General features: G+C 29.2%; 2 protein-coding genes across 6 annotated transcripts in view; one reads left to right on the plus strand and one right to left on the minus strand.

Annotated features, from left to right (window-relative positions):
- The window catches only part of LOC106656897 (brain protein I3), a 61,639-nt gene that overhangs the window by 12,299 nt on the left and 22,233 nt on the right, over positions 1–27,107 (plus strand). The window contains exons 1-3 of one of the 2 annotated variants that reach the window (XM_014378060.2): positions 12,842–13,119; positions 13,178–13,349; positions 13,419–13,630. The exons of the other annotated variant lie outside the window; for it this stretch is intronic. The gene's annotated coding sequence lies outside the window, so the exon portion shown is untranslated. Of the gene's footprint in view, positions 1–12,841; positions 13,120–13,177; positions 13,350–13,418; positions 13,631–27,107 lie in introns of those variants that run through there. 2 annotated transcript variants of the gene reach the window in all.
- Positions 17,557–22,328, minus strand: LOC106656896. Of its 4 annotated transcripts, none has more exons than XM_023462934.1 (4): positions 19,675–22,328; positions 18,272–19,617; positions 17,924–18,195; positions 17,557–17,853 (listed from the first exon to the last, which is right to left on the minus strand). In XM_023462934.1, exons 2-4 carry the CDS (start codon positions 18,599–18,601, stop codon positions 17,640–17,642), a joined length of 816 nt encoding a protein of 271 aa, XP_023318702.1. In that variant the 5' UTR covers positions 18,602–19,617; positions 19,675–22,328; the 3' UTR covers positions 17,557–17,639. The 4 variants fall into 4 exon arrangements, with proteins under 4 accessions (XP_023318702.1, XP_014233542.1, XP_014233543.1 ...); XM_014378056.2 differs by having other exon boundaries at positions 18,272–18,991; positions 19,057–22,328; XM_014378057.2 differs by having other exon boundaries at positions 18,272–18,486; positions 18,550–22,328.

Below are 27,107 nucleotides of genomic sequence, written 5' to 3' on the forward strand. Positions count from 1 at the left end.
CCATCTTATTTTGGATCTATCGCCCAAAAAACAATTGTTGAAATAGTATTAACAATTTTGAGCATTGTGATTGGATGTTAATGAGGGCTCTGATAGATGTATGCAATACACATTTTTAAGATTTAAAACCAAGTTTATGTCTTTCAAGTACTCGGACAAAAAGTTCAAAACAAAAAGATCAATACCGGTAAAACTATTAAAAGGTCAAAGACAAAAAGGTCACAATTAAAAAAAAGTCAAATACCCAAAAGGTTAGCTCGAAAAAAGATAAAAAAAATAAAAACGTACAGTTCAGTGCGAGCATATATACCTTGCGGTCTGACCTTTTCGGTCTGACCTTTTTGTTTTGACCTTTTTGTACCGGAATCGGCTTTCATTTCAATTCTAGGAAACTAAAGCGAAAAAATATGAAAATTTCAAGTCTTTAGAGCTTTTCAAAGCTTAGCCTTTAGTGTGCGAAAAAGACATATCGTAATTTCAAAAAATCAATCAATGAAAAAGGGGACAATAATTCTGTTATATCAGACGCCTACTTTCAAATTAGGTTAATATAGAAATTTAAGTAAACTTTTAAAACGTGTAAAGTCAATTTAAAAGAAAAATTCTTGTCCACCTGTCATCAGGAATTTTGCAAAAAATAAAGTTAGGCATTAAAATCATAAAAAGTCCTGTACGCAGGATGATATTTGACTTTTACATCCATAAAATTATAAAACTACACTCAGGATTGATTGATAACTTTATCTCGAAAAGATATTGAGAGAAATAATGTAGGCACTTATGAAGTGCTATTATTGCTCGTCAACTAGAGTTGCGATAGATGAATTTGTTATAAAGTTTTTAGGTAGGCCTATATCCAATCCAAGTGATAAATCTCATAGACGAGAAGCGAGTTGTAAAAAAGCTAAATAAAACAGTTATAGGTGGAGCTTAATTTTTAATGTAAGACAAAGGTGTCTGATATCTCCAAATAATTCATAAGAGAGAGTCTTTAATCAGTCATAGATTTTCTTAAGTCTCAACCTATAATACGCATCCTCTTTAAAAAAATGTAATAGGTAGTTTTGCGTAAATACCTTTTCCGTGGCTGTTGGTTTAAGTCCTGACGATAGTTTCATTATAAGTAGGAAAGTTTAAAATTAAATAATTATTTTTTGACAAGGGTATTTATTTAGATACAGGAATATACAATAAATATAATTTAGTAAGATTTGAAATTTCTTTGATCATTTATAATAAGTATAATTAAAAAAAAACACCATCGATACATGGACAAAGTTTCCCACAAAAATTATTTCTATTTATACATTCTCGTTATTGAATTAAAACTCAAGGGTTTATTTTCCGCAATAACTGCAAAATATTAAAAAAAATTACTTCAAATATGCGAAGAGACCCAATAAGTTTGAAATTTTCGAAAAATTCAAAATATGATTTGGAATTACGATATAAAAGTTCAAGAAACAACAAAATCAGCAGTTTAACCCTCGTATTGATTTATTGTTGAGAAAAAACTTTCCAACGCGTCCAATTTATTTAAATTGTAACTATTAAAAAACAATATAATGTTTTTGAAAACTTAGTCAGCTGCGGTGAAATAGGAATATTAAAATTTTAGTGCGTCACCAAGCTTGTACTTGAAATATTAGACCAACTATGATGCAAAGAGCAATTTGTTCAACGATTGTGTTAAAAAATTATAAGGGTATTTAAATAAAACTGCAGTTGGTATATTTTCTTGAAATTTAGTAATATTTTAGAGATTTGATTGATCAATAATATACAAATAACACCAAAATTAATTTTTCCATGGATAAAGTAAAATAAAAGAGAAAAAAATCATAGCTAAGTGTAGAAAGATCTGAAGGCTGTTGCATACGACATAGAAGATTTAATTATCTGGAAACAATAGTTTGAATTATACTGATTACATAATTTCAAGATAATTTCATGCATATAAAAAGAAAAAAAGCTAACAGTGCTGCAGGTTTCGAAATTTAATTCTATGGTTGGTCCTGCCGTTAGCACAAAAGGTTTTATATTTTTCATCATAATAAATAATAATAACTTCCGCATCTCTGATGAATAGATTTGATCATTCATTCCACAACTTAAATAAATTAATAAGTAATTTATTGAATTATCGTCGAAAAAAATTAGTAGACTGACTTTCTCACGTACCACGTATTATAAAAATCTTCACTAGTGATTTTCAAAAGTTGACTAGGAATACAAACAAAAACAATAGTACAAATGGTTAAACAAAACGCAAATAACATTTTCATTGCTCCCAACGAACATTAAAGGATCACTCATTTTTTGTGTAATATCGTAGAAACAAAAATTAGCGAAGATTTAAAAGACAGAACTGATCATAATTATATAATTTAATATAACTCACTCGATACAAATTTGATGCGTGCGGACTAAATCTTTGAGTTGGTCGCAAATCCATGCATTGGTATTTTCTTCATTGATCGCAATTTTGCGATTGTATGCTTCATTCATCGTCTCAAAAGTGTATCTGAAATATGGATTGTCCATTTTTTTCATTTTTTGTACACCAAACTAGTAATTAAACTGTTGCGTACTGTAAAATCCAAATTTCAACAATAATGAACCCAACCGCACAACATTGAAAACAATTCATAGCTCCTATTAATAAACCATAAACAATTAAACACATAAGTTGACCAGCTAAAAGGGGATAAAAATATTACTCTTCATTTATGAAAAATTCGGGGTGAAGAGGAAGGTTTTTTTCGAAAGTCTGATTGCCTGGAAGAGCCCAAGTTAAGAACGATGGAAATGCTATCGGAGCTATTCCAAAACTAATACATGATAAAAGTAGTGCCCCTAAAAAATATTTCAATAAATAAATCGGTTTCAATCTTCTAGTAATCTCTAATTTCTGACCTGCTTGAAATGTAGACATAAAATATCCTTTTCTGCCTAATTTCAGCATCATTCCTTGAATTTCCTCTGAATTAGCAAACCACATTCGAGACATCAAAATTAAGCTCATATATATCTTGTTTTTATTTGAATTAAATAATATTCATTATTACTCGCATTAACAACGGTTTTTAAAAAATGCTTTACCTGATTTTTAAAGAATATCATAAACATATAACAAAATGTCATCATTATTAAAGCCAAAGTGCTGCCTATAATCAAATTCTCTTTATACTTGAAAAGTTTCAAGATCTAAATGGATAGAGTTATTAGTGATGATGAAATTTTCAAAATTTCATAATTACGTACCGTGCCGATTAGTGAAAGAATCAGGAATGAACATAGAAATAGGTTACCAGGTATTTGTAGTGTTCTTTTTTTTTAATAGGGTATAGAAAAGATGCCTGCAATATCTTGCATGTTCAATAAAACTTCTCTTCCCATAATTTTTTAGCCATTTCGAAATTTTTGTAAAAGTCAGGATCTATTGTAGGATCCATCTTAGTTAGACACAGTAAGTCAACTTGGTGACAGTATATTACAAAGTAAAATTTTCCAAATCTAATTTAAGCTCATGTAAAAATTCTTTGATCGATATAGCTCATTGTAAAGTCTTTCAAAACTCCTTCGACTGCGGTTGAAGTATTAAAACGCTAGTGTGTTATCAAACTTGAACTTAAAACATTAAACGAACTATGATACCAAGTGCAATTTTTTAACGCGTTGTGGAACAGTAATAAAAGTATAGAAAATTAAAAAAAAAATTAGTTGGTATATTTTTCTCAAAAATTAGTAGTATCTTAGAGATTTGATTTCATTTACAGCTAACATTTGTTCCTTGAGCGCAATTTTTTTTCTCCTCTGTCCAATACATTTGTGAAAATGTTTCAATTCTGATTTATCGAGAAGATACGCCATTCCCATGAGCCTTTTTCTTTCACGTTTTCCGACGTGCCCAAACGTGTCCAACAGTGCCCAAATCATGTACATTTTTCGTAATATTAATGCCTATTACAGTATCTTCACGATGGAAGCAAAATTACTCAAAGCACAAATTAATAATAAAAAATTCAAAGATGCAAAATTTTATTCATAAAGATATGTTTTATTTAATGCATTTCGAAAGTCATATATTTATTTCAATTTCACATAGTATGTAATAAATTTATCATATGTACAACTGATATGAATTTTTGAACCACGTATAAGTTTTAGTTGCGCGAAAAGCGTTGAAAGTAACAAAGTGCAATAAAAATTCAAGTAAACTTGTAAAGCATGTAAGTAAGGCTAAAAGCAACATTCTCTTTTCTAGTTGTCACTATTTATCAGAAATTTTAATAACAATAAAGTTAGTTAATGAGAATTTCACTATCAAGTTTACTATGCTTGATAATGCTCGACCTTTACGCCCATAAAGTTACATCAGTATTCTCCACATAAATTAATATGTTTCCTGTAAAACGCGATGACTAAAATAATATAAGGAATTCGAAATTCTGTGATATACAATGTCTATACATAATAGAATTGTATTCCACGATGGCCAACAGAATTAGTACATACTTTTTAGCGTAGTATATGAGCAATCTTTTTCTGGGGTAACGATTTTATATCGTTATTTTTCACGAACAAAATGTGACTGTAAAATACACTAATTCTTCAAAATTCCTATTCATTAGTAAATGATAATAGGTGTATAATTTCTGCTGTACTGATTTCTTCAACTCCAATAATAATTTTAATTGAGTTTCGAATTCAGGATATAATATCCTAAATTTATCCATTTAGTATTTTTTAGTATACTTCAATGTTAAACGAATACATTGCCACTAAATTTTATTTTCTTAAAGTAGAAAAAAGAAAATTAAAAATATTTCATATCTTCATAAAAGATTCATAAATCAAGTTCAGAATTCATGGTGTGTAAGCATGTAATAAATTTTACATTTCAATATGCGAATAACGATAGAAAAATCTGAGATGGTTTTACCAGAGTATCTAATTGTTCCATGAAACTAAATCAGTTCTTGTTGTTTGCTTAATTTTTATGAAATGAGTATCGTTATATACTCAATGCTTAGGGAAATCATAGGATCGCGGCACATATATTAATGAAATATACAGTAATAAACTGAATGAAAAATTGAAACCATGAACGATAGCTTAGCTTGTAAAACAAGAAAATATTTTATTTCATGGCAATTGGGGCATCTAAAAAAACGATCACAGATTTTTGTATTTGAATATTCGAGTAGCAATTAATAACTTAATGATTTTAGACTAGTCTTAAATCGATTGTGCCATTTATAAAAATTTTTCGATTGTTAGATCAGGAGCACGATGATAAGCAACAGTGCGACAAAACCCGATAGATAGCTTTTGAAATTTCTTGGGCACAATCGTGATTTAATCTTTAATCATTTAGATATTTGTTGCTTTGTGTATTTGACAAGAGAATTGGTTTTCGATTCACCATTATTGTATCACTTCTCCAGTTCTTCCCATTAAATTTTCCTCTTGAATTATCATGTTCAATTCGAGTATAACTGTAATTTGTATAAATCTTAAAATGCGGTCATGTGTGCTTTATCAGATTCAAGTCTGAAATCTTTACGAATCGGGTAAAACTAAATATTTTTGATATCAAAATAAAAGGTCGAGTTAGTGCAGCATGTGAAACTATTAAATAGAGTATATTCTTCTCATATCATCTCAATAGCGTATAATGAATGCTTTAAATAATCTTTCGGGACACTAAAAAAATAACTACCGATTCCTTTTTCATGTAGTCAAATTAAAGTTTTTATCGAAAATAATCCAAGTGAATTTTAGTTAGAATAAAACAAAATTCTTTATTACATTTCGAAAATATATATTTAGATTCAGTGTTCGCATCACACGTATTCAGTATTTTGCCTTTAAAAATGAAATATTACATCTGTTATTAGGATTATTGTAGGAAGGAAAATTAGCATGTGAGGAAATTTGGGGGTCCGAACAGGGGAATGAAGCAGCACACATGGCCCTGGTAGAAATGCAACATTTTTTGACCAATAGTGTAACGCTTTTTCTCATATAAAATGGCCATTTAATGGCCATTCATGGCAATTGTCCATTAAATGGCCATTTTATATGAGAAAAAGCGTTACACTATTGGTCAAAAAATGTTGCATTTCTACCAGGGTGGGATTCTATACTAACCACAAGATGTCGTTTTGCTAGGGTCTATTTCCGACAATTAAAATGAGCGTGCATAGCGATTGAACTAAACTAACCCATAGACTCAATTATTTGGTTGACATAAATCTACTGGCAGCAACGCAAAAACCTTGAAATAAATTTCCTTTTGGCCCTGACTAACTAATCTATTCGTTATGCTGGGTCTCACGGTTCCACTTTTATTACGTTGCATTACATTATAATTTACTTCCAAAAAACAAGACGATCAATTTTCGATTCATATCATAAGTTATGAAAATTTCTACAAGATCATACTCTTTTTTAATAGTATTTCGCATTGTTCATAAAATTGTAAATTAACAATTTCTTGTAAAAAAAAACAAAAAAATTTTTTTTGATCATTTAGATGATTATTATCAGGAAATTTTGCATTTTCACATAGGAATTCGAAAAAAAGTTGTTTATTTGTTTCTTCTATAATAAAATTAGCTGCATTTTTTATAATAACTCAAATAATTAAATGTACACAATTCATTGCAACGGGAAATAGCAAACCAAGATGGAATAATTAATCGAAATTCAAGTACACTAATTCTATTTTAGTATATCAAACCTGGCTTATGAAACCTGAGTAATTCATTTGAATTTAAGGCGTCTTTAGAATTTGAACAAGTCAATCAAATTGAAATCATCTACCCTAATTTGAGTTGGATAATCGAATTCAAAATGCTATTAGGATTTTCAATACGTCAATTTTCTTTGCTGTATTCTTTTTTAAACTTTTTTTGTTTCTTCAGTTTTTCAATACTGAATACCTATTAGTACCAAAGTAATGAACAATGATTCAGTTATGCTCTACACTGACAAAAAAATTTCAACAAACAATCAAATTATTGACATAATTTTCAATTAGGATCTATAATTATAGGTTTTTATGATAGGAATTTCGCACGTTATACTTACAGTTTCTGGTAATTTTTTCAAGTAATATACTTCTGCTCAAATATTTTCTTTTAAAATTTATACAAGGTATAAATAATATTCAGAACATCAATATTCTTGAAAATTAATATTCAAATGTCAAAATCACTAAATCAATTTCCAAAAAATATTTCTAAAACATCTAAAATAGGTAGATAAAATTTGAATTATTCGTTATGATTCAAGTAAGATAATCTTATCCAATAAACACCCACAAAAAAATGCAGTTGACCAATCAAATTGAGTGTAATTTTAAAATTTAGGGAGACGAATCAAGTCCTAAGATCAATTGTGTTACATTGATTATTAGGATAGCATTGAATAGAACAAAAAAGTATCGTGTACATTTTGAAGAACTAGAGTAAGAGAAAATCTGCCATTTTATTTTATAAGAAAACCCGCCCATTAATTAGAGACTGCGTCATTTTTATTAAGTTCAACCATTTTTCTCTGTATCTAAATATATTTGAGGAATACAGCCAATACGTTATGTTAGACTGTAGCGATTCATAGTATGGTAGTCCAATAAGAACTATACAGTAATTGATAAGTAGTATCCAAAAAGTAAATAAGCGTGCATAATAAAAACAACTTATGATATCAATAAAAATATTTATAGAAAAATCAATCGATTATATTAATGGCCGTAGACTGCGATCCTTACAAATACAAAGATGGTTGTAAAATAAAACAAGTATATCGTTGCAGTATGTAACTAGTATAGAAATCTTCAACCACACATCTTTCATACTAAAAGTAATTAGTAAGCATCTGACCTAACATTTTACATTTCATTAGGCCCGCCCTTTAATGAATCGAAGTGTATTCTAAAAATTCGAGTTAACCTCTAAAATATATATTCTCTTTTCTATTAGTTACCACTTATACATTTATACAGAATTTACTGAACAATCTAATTGGGTATTTTGAACTTATCAAGTCCACTATACTTTTTCCTTCAATAAAATTATATTACTATACGCCGGATTAATCGATCTGTTTCCCTCAAAAAAGCATTGAGGGAAACAGTATAGGCAGTTAAGAGCGAAATGATTAGTCGCCAATTAACGTTGTAGTAGATATACATATTTTTGGGTCTAAAACTAAGATTATATGTCTTTTTTTTTTAATCATGAAGAATAAAACTAAGCGAAAAAAAAGAAAAGCCTTAGATGCATCTCAAGCACGATTTCAATCCAAGTGATGAATTTCTTAGACGGCTTAACTTTTATTGTAATACCAAGGTACCTGATACATCCAAATAATTCGGAAGTGAGACTTTGATCAGCCATTGACTTTTTTAAGCTCACCCCGAGCTAGATCTTAATACAAAAATTATTAAAAATGAATATTACCGAAAGCTCGACGAAAAAAGGTGGTATACACCTATATCAAAAATTACGAAGATCCTAAATGAATTATGATACTTTCAATCTAAACTTTTTTTGACTATAAGGTTAGCTATATATATTTAACCCATTGCATAAATTTTGTCGTTTGCGTTGATTACATTCTTTTTTCCAAAAATTAATATAGTATAGTTTCTCAAACAAACACAAAATGAAAATATTTTAAATTATAATTCGCACCAAAAATAGGTATAATCTAAATTGACCTTTCAAATTCGAGAAAAACAATCGAACTTGAGCAGTTCATTGCAATTTGAATAAACACACTGAATTTAATTTCTTTAATAGAAAAAAATTATTTTAATTGAAGTAGATTAGTCAAAATCAATTTGGTATTTGAATATAAGTTGTAAGTGGATAAAATTTAAGTAGTCCGACGAAATTCAAATATTCCAACGAACAATATACAATTAAAACAACGCATAAGGCTAACAATAAGCGTTCAGTAGATGCAAAAAAGTACTTGCCCTTCTGACCTAAAACAAGAGAAATTTTATCATCATCTTTAAAATTACCCTATACTGTTATTTAATATTTAAAGTCTAAGTCATTTTAATTAAGGCACAATCATTTACTCTGCAAAAAATAATTAGATCAAAGTATATTTCAGAAATACACCCACTACAATATTTTCGCCAATCACAATTTCTTACAAGTCAAACATAAAAACGTGTATAACTTTTTTCCGGGGAAATCCATTTGTAATCATCATTATTTTCCACTACTAAAATATAACTATGAAACATAATTTTTTAAAACTTACTTTTCATTAAAGATTTCTGCCAAATTTCAATATTTTTTAAGTATAGAATAATCATTCATTCTATAACCAATTGAAATTTAAAAAAAAAAATATGATATAACAATGCAAAAATATTAAAAATTACGTTTTTATACAGCAAATACGCTTTTTTCACCAATAGTTTGCTTCGAACAATTAATTTTTTATTTAAAAAAGTAAAAATATAATATTTAAAAAGTTTCTCTATTTCTCACGAGAGTTTTTTAAAATGAATTCCACTTTTATAGAAATCTATGCTTACAACTACTTTTGTATTTCAAAATATCGATATCAATAAAAAAATCTATGATCCTTCTACCAGTATATCTAATTGTTGCATGAAAGTAAGTCAGTTCTTGTTGTATGCTTAATTTTTATGAAATGAGTATCGTTATATACTCAATGCTTAGGGAAATCATAGGATCGCGGCACATATATTAATGAGATATACAGTAATAAACTGAATGAAAAATTGAAACCATGAACGATAGCTTAGCTGGTAAAACAAGAAAATATTTTATTTCATAACAATTGGGATATATCTGAAACGATCACAGATTTTTGTTTTTGCATATTCGAATGACAATCAATAACTTAATGATTTCAGACAAGCCTTAAATCGATGGTGCCACTCACAAATGTTTTTCGATTGTTAGATCAGGAGCGCGAATATATGCAACATTGCAATGAAAACCGATAGATAGCTTTTGAAATTTCTTGGGGCAATCGTGGTTTTGTTTTTGATCATTAAGATATTTTTTGCTATATGTATTAAGCGATTTCATGTTGCTTTCACATTTTCTCGTCGTGTAGATTTTTTCAAATGAAAAGCTTCACTAAAACTTTTCCACCAGAACTGCAGTTAGAACATTGGTTTGATGCTAACATTATAGAATGAAAACTATTTTTTATTTTTTTATCGTTCATTTTTTTTATCAATTTCAAGAATTCCAATCGTTATTTCTAAAAAAAAGATGTCCTTTAATTACCAAGGTCTCGTAAAAAATTATTTTCAAAAAATGATACGTATGTATGAAGTTCTTTTAAAACGGTTTTATTTTTCAAACAAGTCATGAGTAGGTCGAATTGCAAACTTTTTGATTGGTCGCGTTCAAAAGTCGTCAAGTTCATTGTGGACTGAAAAGAAAAGTTTAAAACTGATTTGTTTATTTTGTTCAGTTAATTTTAAAATTTGACTGAATAGTAATTTTTTGAACAATAGAATATCGTAAGTTTCAAGGTATAAAAATAATGTTTTAGTAAGATTTACTTGAGAAACCTGAATTTACGATGAAACAACTTATTTTAAAAGAAGTAGTTTTTCAACTTTTGTATTGCGAGTTTACATAATCGTTAATAATATGCCAATAGTTAATAATATAGTGTTATAAATCTATCATTATTAAAATGTTTATAAATTTTCGAGCTTTGGAAACAGTAAGAATGTAGTAGTGGGTAAAACAAGATCGGCCTTTCTTTGTTCTGATTTTGAGTTCGGCTTTTTTAACTTCGAAGCCACAATATTTCTACTTTAGTACGTTATTTTACTTTTATGAGCTTTAGTATAAGCTCATACGAGTGTTCGATTTTTCATCACAATGTACTTTCAAGTTCAACGGCTAGATGTCCTTTCCAAATCTACAAAAGTAAAACTCAAGTTTCTGAGTTATCAAAGTAAACATTTTCAGCCTATGGCTAATATCGCCATCGATTTTATTGAAAGAAAATTTCCGGAACAAAATAAGATAGGGCTGTTTAACGACGTGCTTATGCATCACTTTGACGTTTAAATAATTAAATATTTTATAGTAATAATTTCAATACTGAATTTTGAATTATAAGCAATACAAAACCACTACCTAATTATCGATGGTAACGCCGATAATATTATTTTTTTTAAATGCTATGCACCTTAACAAGTTGAAAACAATGGAAATTTGAGTACATGAACATGAATTCGAGAAAGCCTGACCTATCAACTAGCTTTCGCCCACTAATAAGCGTTAAGTACCTGTTTTGCACTATTAGCTTTACTACAGAGAAGTTTATGAAATGGTTACGATATTTTGATTTTCTCATAAAATGCCTATTTTTCAAAAAAGCAATTCTTAGTATAGCTCGAATGAACAGCTAGAATAATTCATAAGAACTATTCAGTTAATGTCTAATTTAATTCACACTTTTGGTTCTTGAAACTATAAAATGCACGAGTGCTTGTCAAGCCACAAGTATTGTACGTCATTCTATATAAAACAAATTTATTATTAATACTAGAATTATTTCCACTGTTCTAAATGGTTTTCTCAGTCATGCAACATCACACATAGTCAAAGAGAACAGTGAAGCTTTTGTAGTTTCATTCAGAACAATAATTCGACAAAATTTGGTTGTAGGTTTAGACAGTTAAAACATGACACAATTCTCACTATAAAACTACAGGTTCAACTTGAATGAAAAAAGATCTATTCAATTATTTGATTCAGAGATTTTAGATATTGAAACGAAGACCATTTAAAAGTATCCCTTGACGGTATATTTTATGAAAGCATTATTTATGTGGCTTTACTGGACTCGTGGGAAAAAAATCATAGGAGGATCGCTGCATATCATAATTGATATTTTATTCTGTATATCTGCGGTTATCACATTTTTTTTATTTAGAAACTCCATGGAAGTATTGATCTCTTATTCAAATTCAATATTCCACTTAACATTTTCATACTTGCAGATGACTTACTTGACGGAAAATTATTATGCTGAAAAATTAAATATGAATGCAATATTTGATAAAAAAGAGCCTCTTCAATGGTACAAAACCCCTGACATTTTTTTGTATTTATAATATTGACAACAATTTTAAATAACTCAAACCATTTCTAAAACAAAGTTGTAAAATTTGTTGGAAATTTCCACCACAAACTGGATGCTAATTAGTTCTGAAGAAAAGAAGTTTTCGAAAAACTACATTGACATTGCTAATTTAATATCACTCATATTGCAGGTACTTTTTAAAAATTAAATCATTCATAAAATATACATAAAATGCAATTATTTTCTAGGTGTTATAAGTGAATCTTAATTTTTGTATGTCATTGTTCTTTCAGTACTATAGCCAATTACGGCAAATATCATTTTACCAGGAAATCATATGTATAAAAAAAACTCTCTATTCACATTGAACTATTCGTCGATGAAGATAATTAATTTGAACGTTTATTGTTTTGTACTACTAATATGTATTTTTTTAGTACAATTACAAATTTCAACCTTGGGAAACACGTATGCAACTTTACTTTATGTGGCAATAGGAAAATCCAAATTTTTGGAGTAATTTTATTCAAATATATCACAGATTTGCTGTTATTTTACAATTCAGGTTAAGATTGCAACAAATTTCAGAATATTCTCGAACTAAACTATTTTTGAAAAAAGAAGAACAAGATGCAGTTTACAATTATGTTTGCGATATAGTTAGACAGCACCAATTTTGTCTCCAGTTAAGTTGAAAAATTTTGAAATATAATTTCGTATATTTTCTCATTACTTCTGTTTCAGCTTTGTTGAAATCGTGAACAATTGAGACAGCCATTTATTTTTTAATGGTGTATTAAGTTTGATCATCGGAATGAGTATTACTGGTTGTTTGGTGTAAAATGAGATTATTTGTTTTGAATTTTAAGACGGAATAGTGTTCCATGATCATAGTTATAGGTGGTAACCACGTTCGAGCAGGATGTAAATTTTTCGATCAAAATGGGTTGTGTTTACTTGTTCATAAATAGTCTATTTGTGACTATCTATTCCTCTCAAAAAGTACTAAATGCTAATCAAAATCCTTGTGCCAAAAGGTAATTTAAACATTTTTTTACAGGCAAAAGATCATTTTTGGTCATTTCCATTTTTTACATAGTTACTGTACGGAATGGTATAAATACTCACTCAAAACTAGAAAAATATTGCAAATGATGATAATAAGAGCATGTAAAGGTTCTTGTATCGAAATCGGATCTAGCACATACCGAAATTATCAAACAACTGGAACGGTATAGTTATGATTTTAGGTGTTAAACACTTTGAATTATCGATTATTTACATTTTACTCTTGATTTCAGATCATTCGATTATCTATGTCTTAGGTTACAACGTTAGCATCTGTAATACGTAAACCTGCCCCCACATATTAGTGCTTATACTAGGGAGTAGGGACAATTGCAGCTGCAGAATGCTGAGAAAAATCTGATATAATTTTGATCAAGGCGTATTTATTCATGCTGTTATGATATTATTTAGTATGAAGTAGTTTATTCCAGCAATACTCCTCTGTGTAAGTCTCGCCTTTATAGTTTAATATTAAATTCAAGTTTTTATAATTGAAGAAAGATTTTGATATATTCTGTTAGAAAACTACTAGTAAACTCTAAACTCTATTTTTTACATTTTTAAAGAAAAATATAATATCTTACACAACTAAAATTATCTTTTAACAATTAAAGTATTTGCCTGTTCACTATCCTGTGTCCATTAAATGAAATTTACTTTGATTTCATACGCTTCTCGGTCTTGTAATTAATTTTGCATTTCAAAGTACGAATATCGTTGTGTCAAATCTGTGATGCTTTTACCCGAGTATCTAATTGGTCCATGAAACTAAATCAGTTCTTGTTGTTTGCTTAATTTTTGTGAAATGAGTATCGTTACATACTCAATGCTTAGGGAAATTATAGGATCGCGGCACATGTATATTAATAAGATATTACAGTTATAAACTGAATGAAAAATTGAAACCATGATCGATAGCTTAGCTTGTAAAACAAGAAAATATTTTATTTCATGGCAATTGGGGCATCTAAAAAAACGATCACAGATTTTTGTATTTGAATATTCGAGTGGCAATCAATAACCTAATGATTTTAGACGAGTCTTAAATCGATTGTGCCATTTACAAATAATTTTTCGATTGTTAGTTGAGGAACGCGAGCAAGCAACAGTGCGATGAAAACCGATAGATAGCTTTTGAAATTTCTTAGGCACAATCGTGATTCGCTTTTTAATCATTGAGATATTTGTGGCTGTTGGTACGTATAAAAAAACAGATTTCTGATTTCTCATTTTTGCTTTACTTTTGAAGATCTTTAAGTTCAACTTAACTCTTGAACTTTTGAACATAAACCGTAATGCTGTTCATACTCGCCTATTCGCGCATTGTTAGCGCGTTATTACGCATATATTACGAGACAATTTAGAGCAATTTATTTTCACATTTCAGTTAATCAATAACTGCACCAAAGCATAATTCTCAAATATAATCTAACATCTTTAATACATATTTTTCAAATAATTTAAACTGTAAATAAAATTTAAATGTATCTATTTTAAATAGTTAATTTTATTTGTGACCAAATATTTCGCTAAATAAAATATACTTAATAATTTGAATATCAAAATTACTACAATAGGAGGCTTTTTGACTGTTAGTATGGTTTAGAGTTGAGAAAAAATATGAAATCTTTTCCTTGAACTACAGTAGGAAATTTCTGCTGTCATGTTTTGTTCTGCTGCCTATGTCCTTTTTTACTTAGACTCGAATATTCTTTCCGTGTATCGAAGTATATTTCAGGAATACATCCAATACATAATGTTAGACTGTAACATTCCATAACAAGACAATGCAATAAAACGCCATACATCAATTGCAAAAATGTGCAAATATTCTTATAAATTTATACAGTAAACAATACTTAGTGTCCAAAAAAATTAATAACGTGGTAAACAATGAATATACATCTTAAAATTATAAAAAAGTACGGTGTATGAATCAATTTTCGTCATTCTAATGGACTAAGAATCGACCACGAAAAGTTTTTTATGAAATTCCGAAATTAATTTGCCAAATTCCCTATAAATTGAATTTAGACTGTAAATCTTTCTTTATACGGCTTAAATTTGACGTTTTTTCATAATCCGTGGTTATTATTAATATTTAAATAATTTCAATACTCAGCTAGCTCCTTATGTGCTTGCTACCATAAAAAGAAAAATAAACGTCAAAATATGATTAAATTTGATCTATATTTTATACAAAAAAATACACAACAATTCCTCAGAATATTAGAATTGAAGGCAGTCTTTTTTTTAATTCCCGAAGAAAACGTCAGGTCACAAAATTTGAAAATCTTAGACACATTTCATTAGTAATTTTAAGGAAAGAACTAGAGTTAATAGAAGTACTTCGTTGTCTAATGCAGCTAGTAAAAATCTTTACTTACATATCTTTTATAAGAGGAACAATAGGTGAGAATATAATTCGAAATTATACATTTTATTAGAGCCCACCCACTTATAAGCATATTATAAGAGTTTGGGCTGGATTCTGAAACACTTTTTCCAAATGGGAAAAAAACATTGTTGTTATATTCATTAATTTGGAGTAGAATTTTATGAATAATCAAGTAGAATTTTTTGAATATAAAAAAGTGTAACAATATTGGCAAGTGCAAAGTAGGAACCCCTAATCACGGTACGGTATCTACAACCTAAGTACCCTCACCAAAGTAATGTCTAAAGACATTGTCGGTGAGGACCCAATTCACAAGGGCCACTGGCTGCAGAGTTCACTCTGCCCACGTCCAAAATAATTAATAAATATATAAAGTAGTGAGATTAGAGTTTAATCTCCTTTGAATTACTTTACTAAAAATATAGATGAAGCATCCATAAATTACGCAGTCGATATGGCAAATGACTTCCGTGTGTTCGTAGCACTGAGTAATAGTTTGTGCAATTTTGTGCCATAATCAATAATAATTCATTTACTTCCAAATACTATTAGGAACTGTGATCCTTTCATTAGCTTATCTATTTGGTCCATGAAACTAAATCAGTTCTTGTCGTTTGCTTAATTTTTATGAAACGAGTATCGTGATGTATTCAATGCTTAGGGATATCATAGAGTCGAGCATGCCTAAAGTTGGTTTCCGATTTTATTATTTTAATGTGTGAGCTACCTACTGATTCAGTCTATTACGTTGCCCCGAAAAATTGATTAGTGAATTAATGTAAGTAGTTTAAAGTTACTGAACCTAAATGTTATATTAAAAATTTGAATTAGCATTTAGTACGGGGTAGAACATCTCAAGTTTCTCCGAAAGTAAAACGTGAGAGTCAAACCCATTATTCCGTTATATTAGGCACTGCTCCCTAATTAGCACACTATACAAATTCAAGATTCAAGTTAAAATAAACATTCTAATTTTTACAAGTTACCGTGAGCCAGGAATTTTTTGAACTACAATTAAATGTATCTCACATTGATTAATATGTTCATCTCAAAAAAACGATAAAAAAAATAGTAATGGTATAGTTTGAAGCGCTGTAATTGGTCACCAACTAGCGCTGAATCAGATGTATGTTATCTAAAGTTTAATTTTAAATGTAAAAAATGAATCTCCAAGGCGCTGAGAAAGGCTTGAGAAAGGTTAAAACTATTAAAAATGTTCAAAAGTAAAAAGTGGTATTTACTATAAGATAAAAATATCTCTAACTTCTAAATAAATAATTAGTGAAAATTGAACCCATTATTCTTACGCTAGGACCCACCCTATAATAAGCTTACAATCGAAATTCGAGTAAACGTCCAAAATTTGTTAGTCAAATTCAAAAAATCATTATTTTTTATACTTTTTTATACTAAGGAATTTTTCGAATAATCAAGTTAGGTATTGAGTACTTATCAAGTCTACTATGCAGTATAATATTTAAATAATTTAGGCAGTTTGAAGTGTTTTGATTGGTTTCTAACTGACTCTGAGATGTATAGAGTATACATGGTGAAACGCCCACAGAAATAATATTATATTCATATTTGGCTAATTTTCAACTTTAGTATCGTGCGTTTACAAAGACATACTATTGCAAGCGTTAATAATGTGTCAATAGTTTATAATATAGATTTTTTTAATTTCAAAGCCAGAAAATTTCCACAGCTTTAGTACGCTATTTTACTTTTAAGAGTTTTAGTATAAGCTTATACGAGTGTTCGATTTTTCATCACAATGTACTTTCAAGTTCTACCGCTAGATGTCCTTTTCGAATCTTTAAATGAAAAACTTAAGTTTCTGAGTTGTTGAAGTAAAATTTTTAGCGCAAGGCAAATCGTTCTGTTCCTTAAAGCAGAACAAATACATTTAAATAAAATTTATTAATGGTTAATTGTAATCTATGAGGTATAAATTGAAAATATTGAAAATTGTGTGAAAGTTGATTCATACTTTTATTATTATTATAAATAAATATTTAACAGTAAAATAGGTAATATATGATGGATTAATTCCTCATTATCGACCAATTTTAAAATCGTATAAAACAATTTCAAATATTAATATACCAAACGCAAATGCCATACCTAATAACAAAATGAGTAAGTGAGGAGCAAACTCATAAATATCTATACTAGACGCATTTAAAATTGACTTTTGGCAACGAGGCCGCACAGACGTCCATCTTAAAAGTTGCCGTTTTCGCAGACCCACCTCAGATAATCTGAAAAATCTAGAATCGTTTGGTGATATTTATTAGATGTTGACCGAATTCAGTTCAAATAATATATCGCACAAATTACCCAATCTTTAAAATTTCTGTTAGTGTGCTATTACGGCTAACGGCAAAGGTTGAAGATGTGGGTTGCGCAAGATGAACTTCCTTTAGTTCACAAATTTGCTTATTGCTGAAGAATCGATTGATGAACGGATAGCTTACGTCTGGATGAGCGTGGTATGCAAAGCCGCCACGTTGTACGAAATGCATTGCTTTTTCTGGTAACATAAACTGCTCAGCTTCCGGGATGGCTGACCAAGTTTTGTTGTAAAACGTTTGAATATCCCAATCAACTTTCTGTATTCGTAATGAAGAAGAAATTATACCAATTATAAAAAATAATATTAAGAATACGAAGAGAATCGATTTTTACTTTGATAAAAAGCTCGAAATAAACCATCCACTCAGAAGCCAATTTCATATTTAACTTCGACATTTCGTTCAATGAATCGTTAATTTTAAAAACGGGCTCATTCAAACGCGCAGAAACTATGCTCGCTGAATAGTAATTATAAAAAAGATAGCTAAATATCATGATGTGAAAAAAGGCGATTCGCGTGGATATATGTTTCATTGGAACTTCCGTACCTGTGACAATGAAAATACATTTAACAAAATTAAAACTAGAAAATAATTTACCTGTCTGCTTACATTGCTGGCACAGAGCACCTACTATAATAACAAATGACTCTGAATATCTCATAATCGTACTATTTATGTTTTCGTATTTAAAAACGGTTGCTAAAACCCAGGCGCTTAATACAAAAATTACTAGACTTAGGTACCAAGTATCAATGGCTAGAGGTCCGAGGACTTCGTTAATGGCTATGTTTTTACGTTGAGGGTTACGAAAAATAAAACAGGTTCTAAAATAAGAATTATTTAAAAAATATTGACATAAGTTACCATGAAGAGAATTTAATCTAACTACCTGAATGGCCAAGCTGAAAATATGTATTTCGCTAAATACGTCCTTTTACGATTTACTGTTGTCGGTGTCCCAGTAAGATCTATTTCGTTTTTACTTAACGCTCGTACGATGGGCCCGTACTTATCTCCGACTTTCCATTTACCTGAATCTCCACTAACTAATCTACAATATAATCGAATAGATAAAACGATGCACTCAAATACTTACATAGAAAAATTTAAATTTACGAGAAATTGTATAGATCGGTAAGATGCCTTATTAAATTAAAACCAAATTTCGACAGTCCGTCTTTAGGAGTACTAGAGTAATCCTGTAAATAATCTTCAAGCGTCATATTCGGAGGTTTATATTTGCTCTGAAAAAGCAAAAATTAGTTACTGTTGTAGTTTGTACAAAATATTTGAGTTCATACCGAATAAAATGATATTTTCAAGGTTAACTTCTGGTAATTAGCTCGTTTCAAAATGTTATTGCTCTGTGAAAAAATTTTGATTTGTCCATTCTTGCTCCAAAATCCGAAGAAATGTACACTCACATTTGCGCCTCTTTCTTTCCAGAGGTTATAAACGTCATACAGTATAAATTCCTCCTGCTTTAAATATATTATTATTCATATTTTTAGCTATTGAATTTATCGTACTCACTGAATTGTCATTCAAAGGGACAGCAATAACGAGATCCGTACTAATGCTTAGTGAATAATTATCGACCCACTCCGTTGCGTCCTCTAAACTTTGGGTTATTATAAGCCAGTAATGTAGGTCCCCGTACATACGATTTACTGCTGCCTAAATACAATGATTATGCAACAATATTACGAATTCATGCGATCATACCGAACTTACTTCTGAAAATATTTCAAAAATGGTTGATTCCTCTAAACACCTTAGGTCTAAGAAAACGCCTAGTTTCCAATTTTTAGTCGAAGCCGATCGACGTAATTCGCGCAAACTATCGGTACTCATTAATGAAATGGAAATACCACGTTGATTCAGAGTTTTGATCAAATGCATATTATCTACACAAACAAAATATCGCCGTGAAAATAATGCACGATTAAAAACTCATAATGTTTTAAACAAATAATTACTTTCTGTAGAACTGCAAGAATACCCGATAATGCTTGGTGCATTTTTATAATTAAAGTAATCAAAAATGAAGTTAGTACTCAAATCCGTCATATTGTCTGCCTGTATATTTTCAAATAATAAAAGCAAATGGAAAAATAATAACTTCATTTTATAACCATACGTTTTTAAGCACTATTAAACCCAAGCTTTTGCTTTTTACATCATTTCGTATAACTTAAAACAGGTAAAATGATTTTAGTTGATGAATTTTCTTGTTTTAACTATGAAATTTTTATCTTTTAATCTGAACATTTGTTTTTTGAAAAAAGGCGCAACAATTTTTCTGTCATATCTAGAGATACAAGTCCACTTTATCAAAGACTTATGAAATTTCGATGTCGCGTGTTACTAAATTTCCCATCGACAAATTTATGAATTCGCAATCATACAAACGATTTGTTTTGTTTTCTCTTATCGATTATTACACTCGTAATATCACGTTCGTAAATAATTTCGAACAAAAATATTATAGCAAAAATATTATTCAACATACATGCGATTAACGTTAACTTATTCTCTACTGTCGCAGACAAACCAATCAATAAGAGGACCAAGCGTAGAGCAAACTCCTCGATGTTTATGATCGCTAAGAATATTTTGAAAACCAATTGATGTACAAAAAGTGAATTTTTAAACGTTTTGTTTACGTATCCCTAAGTAGAAAAGGTTCGTGAGCCTACTAAACATAAGTTTAAAGTGATTTATTATTAATTTTAAAGCTCTACGCATAATAATTATCCTATTTTTATCATTTCAGTAAAAAAATCCCAATGGTAAAATTAATCGACGATACTTCAATCACAAAAACAGTCAAAATCCTAAAAACCATATTATCAACGAGTCGTAACGTGTTATCGAGATCAGAGTTGAGCGTGAAACAATAATTCAAGAACAGACACAGTCTCAAATCAGTTACTTAAAAATCATAGACGATCACAAACATATTTTCGTCGTAACTTCCATCCATTTTTTAGTATTTAATATTGCTTAAGAGAATAGGTATTCGATATTCTGAGAGTTGAATGACTATTAAAATAAAAATAAGTGATTCAGGGAAATTTGTTTAATGCATATAGTTATGGATTGAATCAATAATAGATATTTTTAATAAACGATCAAATTGAGTGTATCTGTGATACAATTTTATGTAAGAATATAAGGTTTACATCGAATAAAAGTAACACAATATATCGACAAATAATACGATTGCATGGTAAAATACCAGTCTTCGTCAATATTTAATAGATTATTCATCAAAACAGAAGTATCAACCTTGTATATCTATCGAAGTACTGAATTATGCAGTAAGAACAAGTATTCAATATAGACAGGGAGTTGTATGTCCTACACGAGTGATTATTTTTAAATGTCAATGAACGAATGACAATACACAAATCTCAGTTGGTTTATCAGAGTATCTAATATATACATGTCCATAAATGTTATAAGAATTTCTAAGGCCAGTAATCGCCATTTTTAGGCTTGTAGATGGTATTTTTTATAATTATTGGTTGCTAACATTTCAAAAATTTCTATCTTAGCTCTTAGTAGCTATAAGAAAAAGTTCATGAGAATTTTATTCTACTACAAATAGTTTAATCTTTCAAAATAAGTATTCTGAAAAGGTTTGAACACTTCTAGAGCCTGCTATTCTAAAGAGAAACTTATACATCAAAATAAAATTGAATGTTTTCCCCATATTTATCATCAGAAACTTCCCACATTCCTAGCATATTAAGTAATAAATACTACATTTTTGCAATAAGCCATCAAGTCTAAGAGCCACAAAAAAACTTCAATAATTAACAGACCTAAGGACCAAATTCTGTCTTTCGTTTTTTTTGTTCCCAAGAGAAAATCAGGTAAAAAAATATGAAAATCTCAGACGTATCTTAAACTATAAGTATCTTAAAAAAATATCATAAAGCTTAAAGATGCGAAGCCTGTGAAAACATAGATCGTAACAGAGCTACAAATTATTAAGAAGCAAAACAAGCGTATAGTGTAAGGTTTGACGCCTAAAGTTTTTCGACGATAAATAAATTTTTAAATAAATCGATCGATTTTATTAACTGATATAAAGTGCGACCACTGGTAGTTTTAAGTAATGAAATAAAAGAAATGAAAGTACTTCATAGTCTAATGCAATTATTATAAATCTTTGCTTATACACTGCCGTTCAATCACTTTTGCCATACCTCAGTAAAAAATGAGTAAACTTCAAAACGTCATAACTCAGTGAATAAAAGTCGTATCAAGATTTTGAACCGACCATTTAAAAGATCTTTTCAAGCCCTTTCTAACCATATAGATGAGTATTAGGATTGTTCATTTATTCACTTATTGTCATTAACAATTAACAAGTCGAAAAAAAAAGTTTTTCTGGTCTTTTCTATGTCTGCTGTCAGTTTAGTAAGAAAACTCGTAGAAACATTCTGAGCCTATCAATTTGTAGGTTTTGTCAAGACCTTCATATCCTTTTTTTAAAAAGGGTCCTACCGGCCTTATTCGCAAGGATACGGCCGTTTACTGGACCCCAATATTTTTTTAAATTCTAAAATTTCGATGAACCAAAACCATGAATATTCTACGAATCTGATCCATAACAACTAATTCTTATTTAACATAAAAAAATAAACATTTTTTGTAACTAAAGTGTTTTCCTATCTCATTTACAAAGCCGTGAACATATAAATGAAAAATAATTTGAAAATTGAAAACAATTATTGCTCTATAGTTAAACCATCGTATCTTTGCGAATAAGGTCAATAGGACCCTTTTTAAAAAAAGGATTTGAAGGTCTTGACAAAACCTACAAATTGATGGTCTTAGAATGTTTCTACGAATCTTCTTACTAAAATGACAGCAGAAATAACAAAGACCAGAAAACATTTTTTTTCGACTTGTTAATTGTTAACGACAATAAGTGAATAAATGAATAATCCTAATACTCATCTATAAGGTTAGAAAGGGCTTGAAAATACCTTTCAAATGATCGATTCAAAATCTTGATACGACTTTTATTCACTGAGTTATGACGTTTTGAGGTTTACTCATTTTTTACTTAGGTATGGCAAAAATGATTGAACGGCAGTATATGTCTTTTACCCGGGGAGCAATAAGTGTGGATTTGACCCAAAACTATATATTTTAATAGGGGCCACCCATTAATGAGCATATTATGAGAGTTTGAGCTAGATTCTGAAACACTTTTTCTAGATGTGGAAAAAACGTTGTTGTTGTATTCTTTACTTTGAAATAGAATTCTCTGAATAATCAAGTTTAAATAGGAAAATGTATAAATACATTACATTATTTCCTACAAGCCTTTCGGGCTATAAAATTCAGAAGTGCCATTTGCGCCTAATCACCATACGGTAGCTGCAACCTACGGTTGACAGGGAATGTGGCAGAAATATCTTTTGGATGTCCTCACCTAAGTAAGGTTTAACGACATTTTCGGTGAGGAACTAGTTCACAAGGGCCACTGGCTGCAGAGTTTACTCTGCCCACGTCCAAAAAAATTAATAAAAAAATAAATTAGTAATATCAAAGTTTAACCTTTTTTGACAACGAAAATAAAGATTTCAATCATATTGCTAAATAAAATATTCTTAAAATCTTATGTTAAATCATGATTGTTACAAGTGATCCGTAATTTCAACTACAAAGTGATACAATTCTATGCTGTTAGTATTATGCACTTCAAATTATGAAATATTGTATAAAAATCTGCGAAACATTTACCATTGCATTTGATTGATTCATGAAACTAAATCAATTCTTTTTGTCTGCTTGATTTTTATAAAATGAGTATCGAAATGTACTCAATGCTTAGGGAAATCATAAAAACGCGGCACACATATTAATGAGATATTATATAAAGTAAGAGAAAAATTCAAATCATGAACGATAGTTAGCTCGTAAAATAAGAAAATATTTTATTTCATGACAATCAGAAAGACGATCGCAGCTTTTTGTATTTTCATATTCGAATGGCTATTAATAAATAACCTAATGATTTTAGACACATCTTAAATCGATTGTGCCATTTACAAATATTTTTCGATTGTAAGATCAGGAGCGCGATTTTATGCAACAGTGCGATGAAAACCGATAGATAGCTTTTGAAATTTTATAGGTACAATCGTAATTTACTCTTTGATCATTGAGATACTTTTTGCTTTTTGCAAGTAGCGACTTCAGGTATTTCTTACTTCTATTTCTTAAGAACCAGAATTTTTTCCTTCAAACTGTAAATATCTTATTTCAAGCTATTGTGAATAATTTGAAATAAACGTATAAGAATGAAAACTAATTTTAATTTTTCTATAGTAAATTGTTCATATCCATGGATAAAATCGCAATCGTCATTTCTAAATAAAATGTTTATAAATGATATAGACTTTGAAAAAAATAGTTTTTCAAAAATTACAAGTACATGTGATTTACTTCTTAATAATCTTTGTTTAAACGAGTCATTAGTAACTACCACTACAACGTCTGTTTGAGTACGTTATTGTACTGCTATGTTTCAATAAAAGCTAATACGGGTCTTCGATTATTTATCGCAATGTACTTTCAAATTTTATCGCTAGATGTCACTTTAAAATACATAAATAAAATACTCCAATTTATGAGTTTTATGTGAACAATATAATTTATGAGTTTCATGTGAACAATTTTATTTATTGAGATATCTTTAAAGCCATATGAGGTAGACCAGAAGAAACGTTCTCTATTTATTAATCGATGAAAAACGCAATGCAGTCGAGAATTGGCTGGAGCCCCAACTCCAAAAGAGAGCAACGGAGTGTCTCTAGCTTACAAAATAATGTCTACCTTACAAATATTTTATATTTAATGATTAGCTTTATGAAAAAACGACCCTAAAAACTGCTCAGACAAAAGTAATTTTCTCTTTTCTTTTCACATAGAGAAAGAGCCAGAAGGAACAAATAAACAAAAAGCATTGGTAACTTAGTAACACGTCAAAGTTCGTCGCTGTAATACCTAATTAATTAACCAAGGAATTCTGTACAGTCTTTACATAATAAAATAACAATATTTATTATTAATAGTGGTATTATTTCCACTGTTACACTCTAGTGTTCTACTGTTAAAACGTTGTTTTTAGTCTTGAAATATCACTTATAATTAAAGAAAAAGTGAAGTTCTCGTATTTTTAACTAGCACAGTAATTCGACAAAATTCTGCTGTAAATTTAGTATTATTTAGTCAAAAAGGTGTTGAAATTTTCGCTAACAGATAATAGGTTGAACATAAAAGAAGAAAACCCGAATCGTTTATTCGATTCAGAGATATTAGATATTGAAAAAACTGGCGCTGAAATGTATCCCTTGATGGTTTATTTTATGAAAGTATCATTTATGTGGCCTTACTGGAAACGTTCGAAAAAGATCGTTGTAGGATCAGTATTTGCCATAATTGATATTCTATTTTGTATATCTACGGTAATAACAATTTTTTTATGACACTCCTTGGTAGTTTTGGTCTCTTATTGCAAATTCAATATATCACTTAAAATGATAATCATTTCAGGTGATTTACTTTATAGAAAATTATAATGCTAAGAAATTAAATATGAATACATCAGTAGAACTATGTCTTCAATTTTATACGGATGTTTTCGCCGTATATTCCGCATACGATGAAGAGAAAAAGTTTTTGAAAAAATACATTGACATTGCTAATTTAATATCTCTCATACTTGCAGGTATATTTCAAAAATTAAAATAAACATTAATTATGCATAAGTTGGTTCATCATTTTTTAGGTGCTTTAAGTGGATCTTATTTTTTGTACGTTATTGTACTTCCAGTACTATGGCCTATTACGGCAAATATTATTTTACCAGGAAATTATACGCACCAAAAAAAACTTTCTATTCACATGGAATTATTCATCGATGAAAATGATAACTTTTACGTTTATTTTTTTTTACTATTGATATTAATTTTTTTAGTACAAGTAATGGTTTCAAGCATGGGAAACGTGTATGCAACTCTGCTTTACATCGCAACAGGGAAATTCAGTTTTTTGGGGTAATTTTATTCGAATATATCAACCAATTCAATAATTTTGATAATAATACAATGCTTTGCTGTTCTATTACAATTTAGATTAAGACTGGAGCAAATTTCAAAGTATTCTCGAACTAAAGAATTTTTGAAAAGAGAAGAACAAGATGCAGCTTACAACTATGTTTGCGATATTGTTCAACAGCATCAATATTGTCTAAAGTTAAAATTAAAAATGTTTAGGTGTAATTTTGTATATTTTATTATTACTTTATTTTCAGTTTTATCGAATCCGTAAATAATTTAGCCAGCCGTTTGATTTTCAATGGTATATTTTTTTTAATCATCGGCATGAGTATTACTGGTTGTTTGGTACGCTATGACTTATTTATTATTTTGAAGTAGGAAAAATGGTCGTTATGTTAATTGCAGATGGTAACCGCACTCGAACAGGATGTAAATTTTGCGATTAAAATGGTTTGTATTTACTTTTTATACATGGAAGGTCTATTCGTGGCAAGCTATCCCTGTCAAAAAGTACTTGATGCAAGTCAGGACCTTTATGACAAAAGGTACAAATCACCTTGATTGTCATGTTACTTTGAAGTAATTTTAATTTCTTGATGCAGTTATTATACTGAATGGTACAAATACTCTATCAAAACTAGGAAAATGTTGCATCTGATGATGATAAGAGCATCCAAGGGTTCTTGTATCGAAATCGGATCTAGCGCATACCTAAATTATCAAACAACTGGATCGGTAGTTATGATTTTAGGTGTTAAACACTTTGAATTATCGATTTTTTACCTTTTACTCTCGATTTAGATCATTCGATTATCCATGTCTTACGTTACAACGTTGGCATCTATAGTGACATTTGAATAGTAAATTACACCAATATAAATATTAACATTGATATTAAATATCATGACCAGAACAATATGTAGCTAAGTTTAAATTATCTAATCAAATAGTTAATGGATAGCGATTGCATCTTAAGGAATAATAATAAATGCAATATTACGTGAAGTTTTTAATGTTTAAAAATTTTTTTTTATATAAATCTACTTCTAAACTCTTTTACTCCATTTTACATTGCCGAAG

This window comes from Trichogramma pretiosum, unplaced genomic scaffold, assembly GCF_000599845.2.
Source record: "Trichogramma pretiosum strain Unisexual culture from Peru unplaced genomic scaffold, Tpre_2.0 scaffold14, whole genome shotgun sequence".
NCBI lineage: Eukaryota > Metazoa > Arthropoda > Insecta > Hymenoptera > Trichogrammatidae > Trichogramma > Trichogramma pretiosum.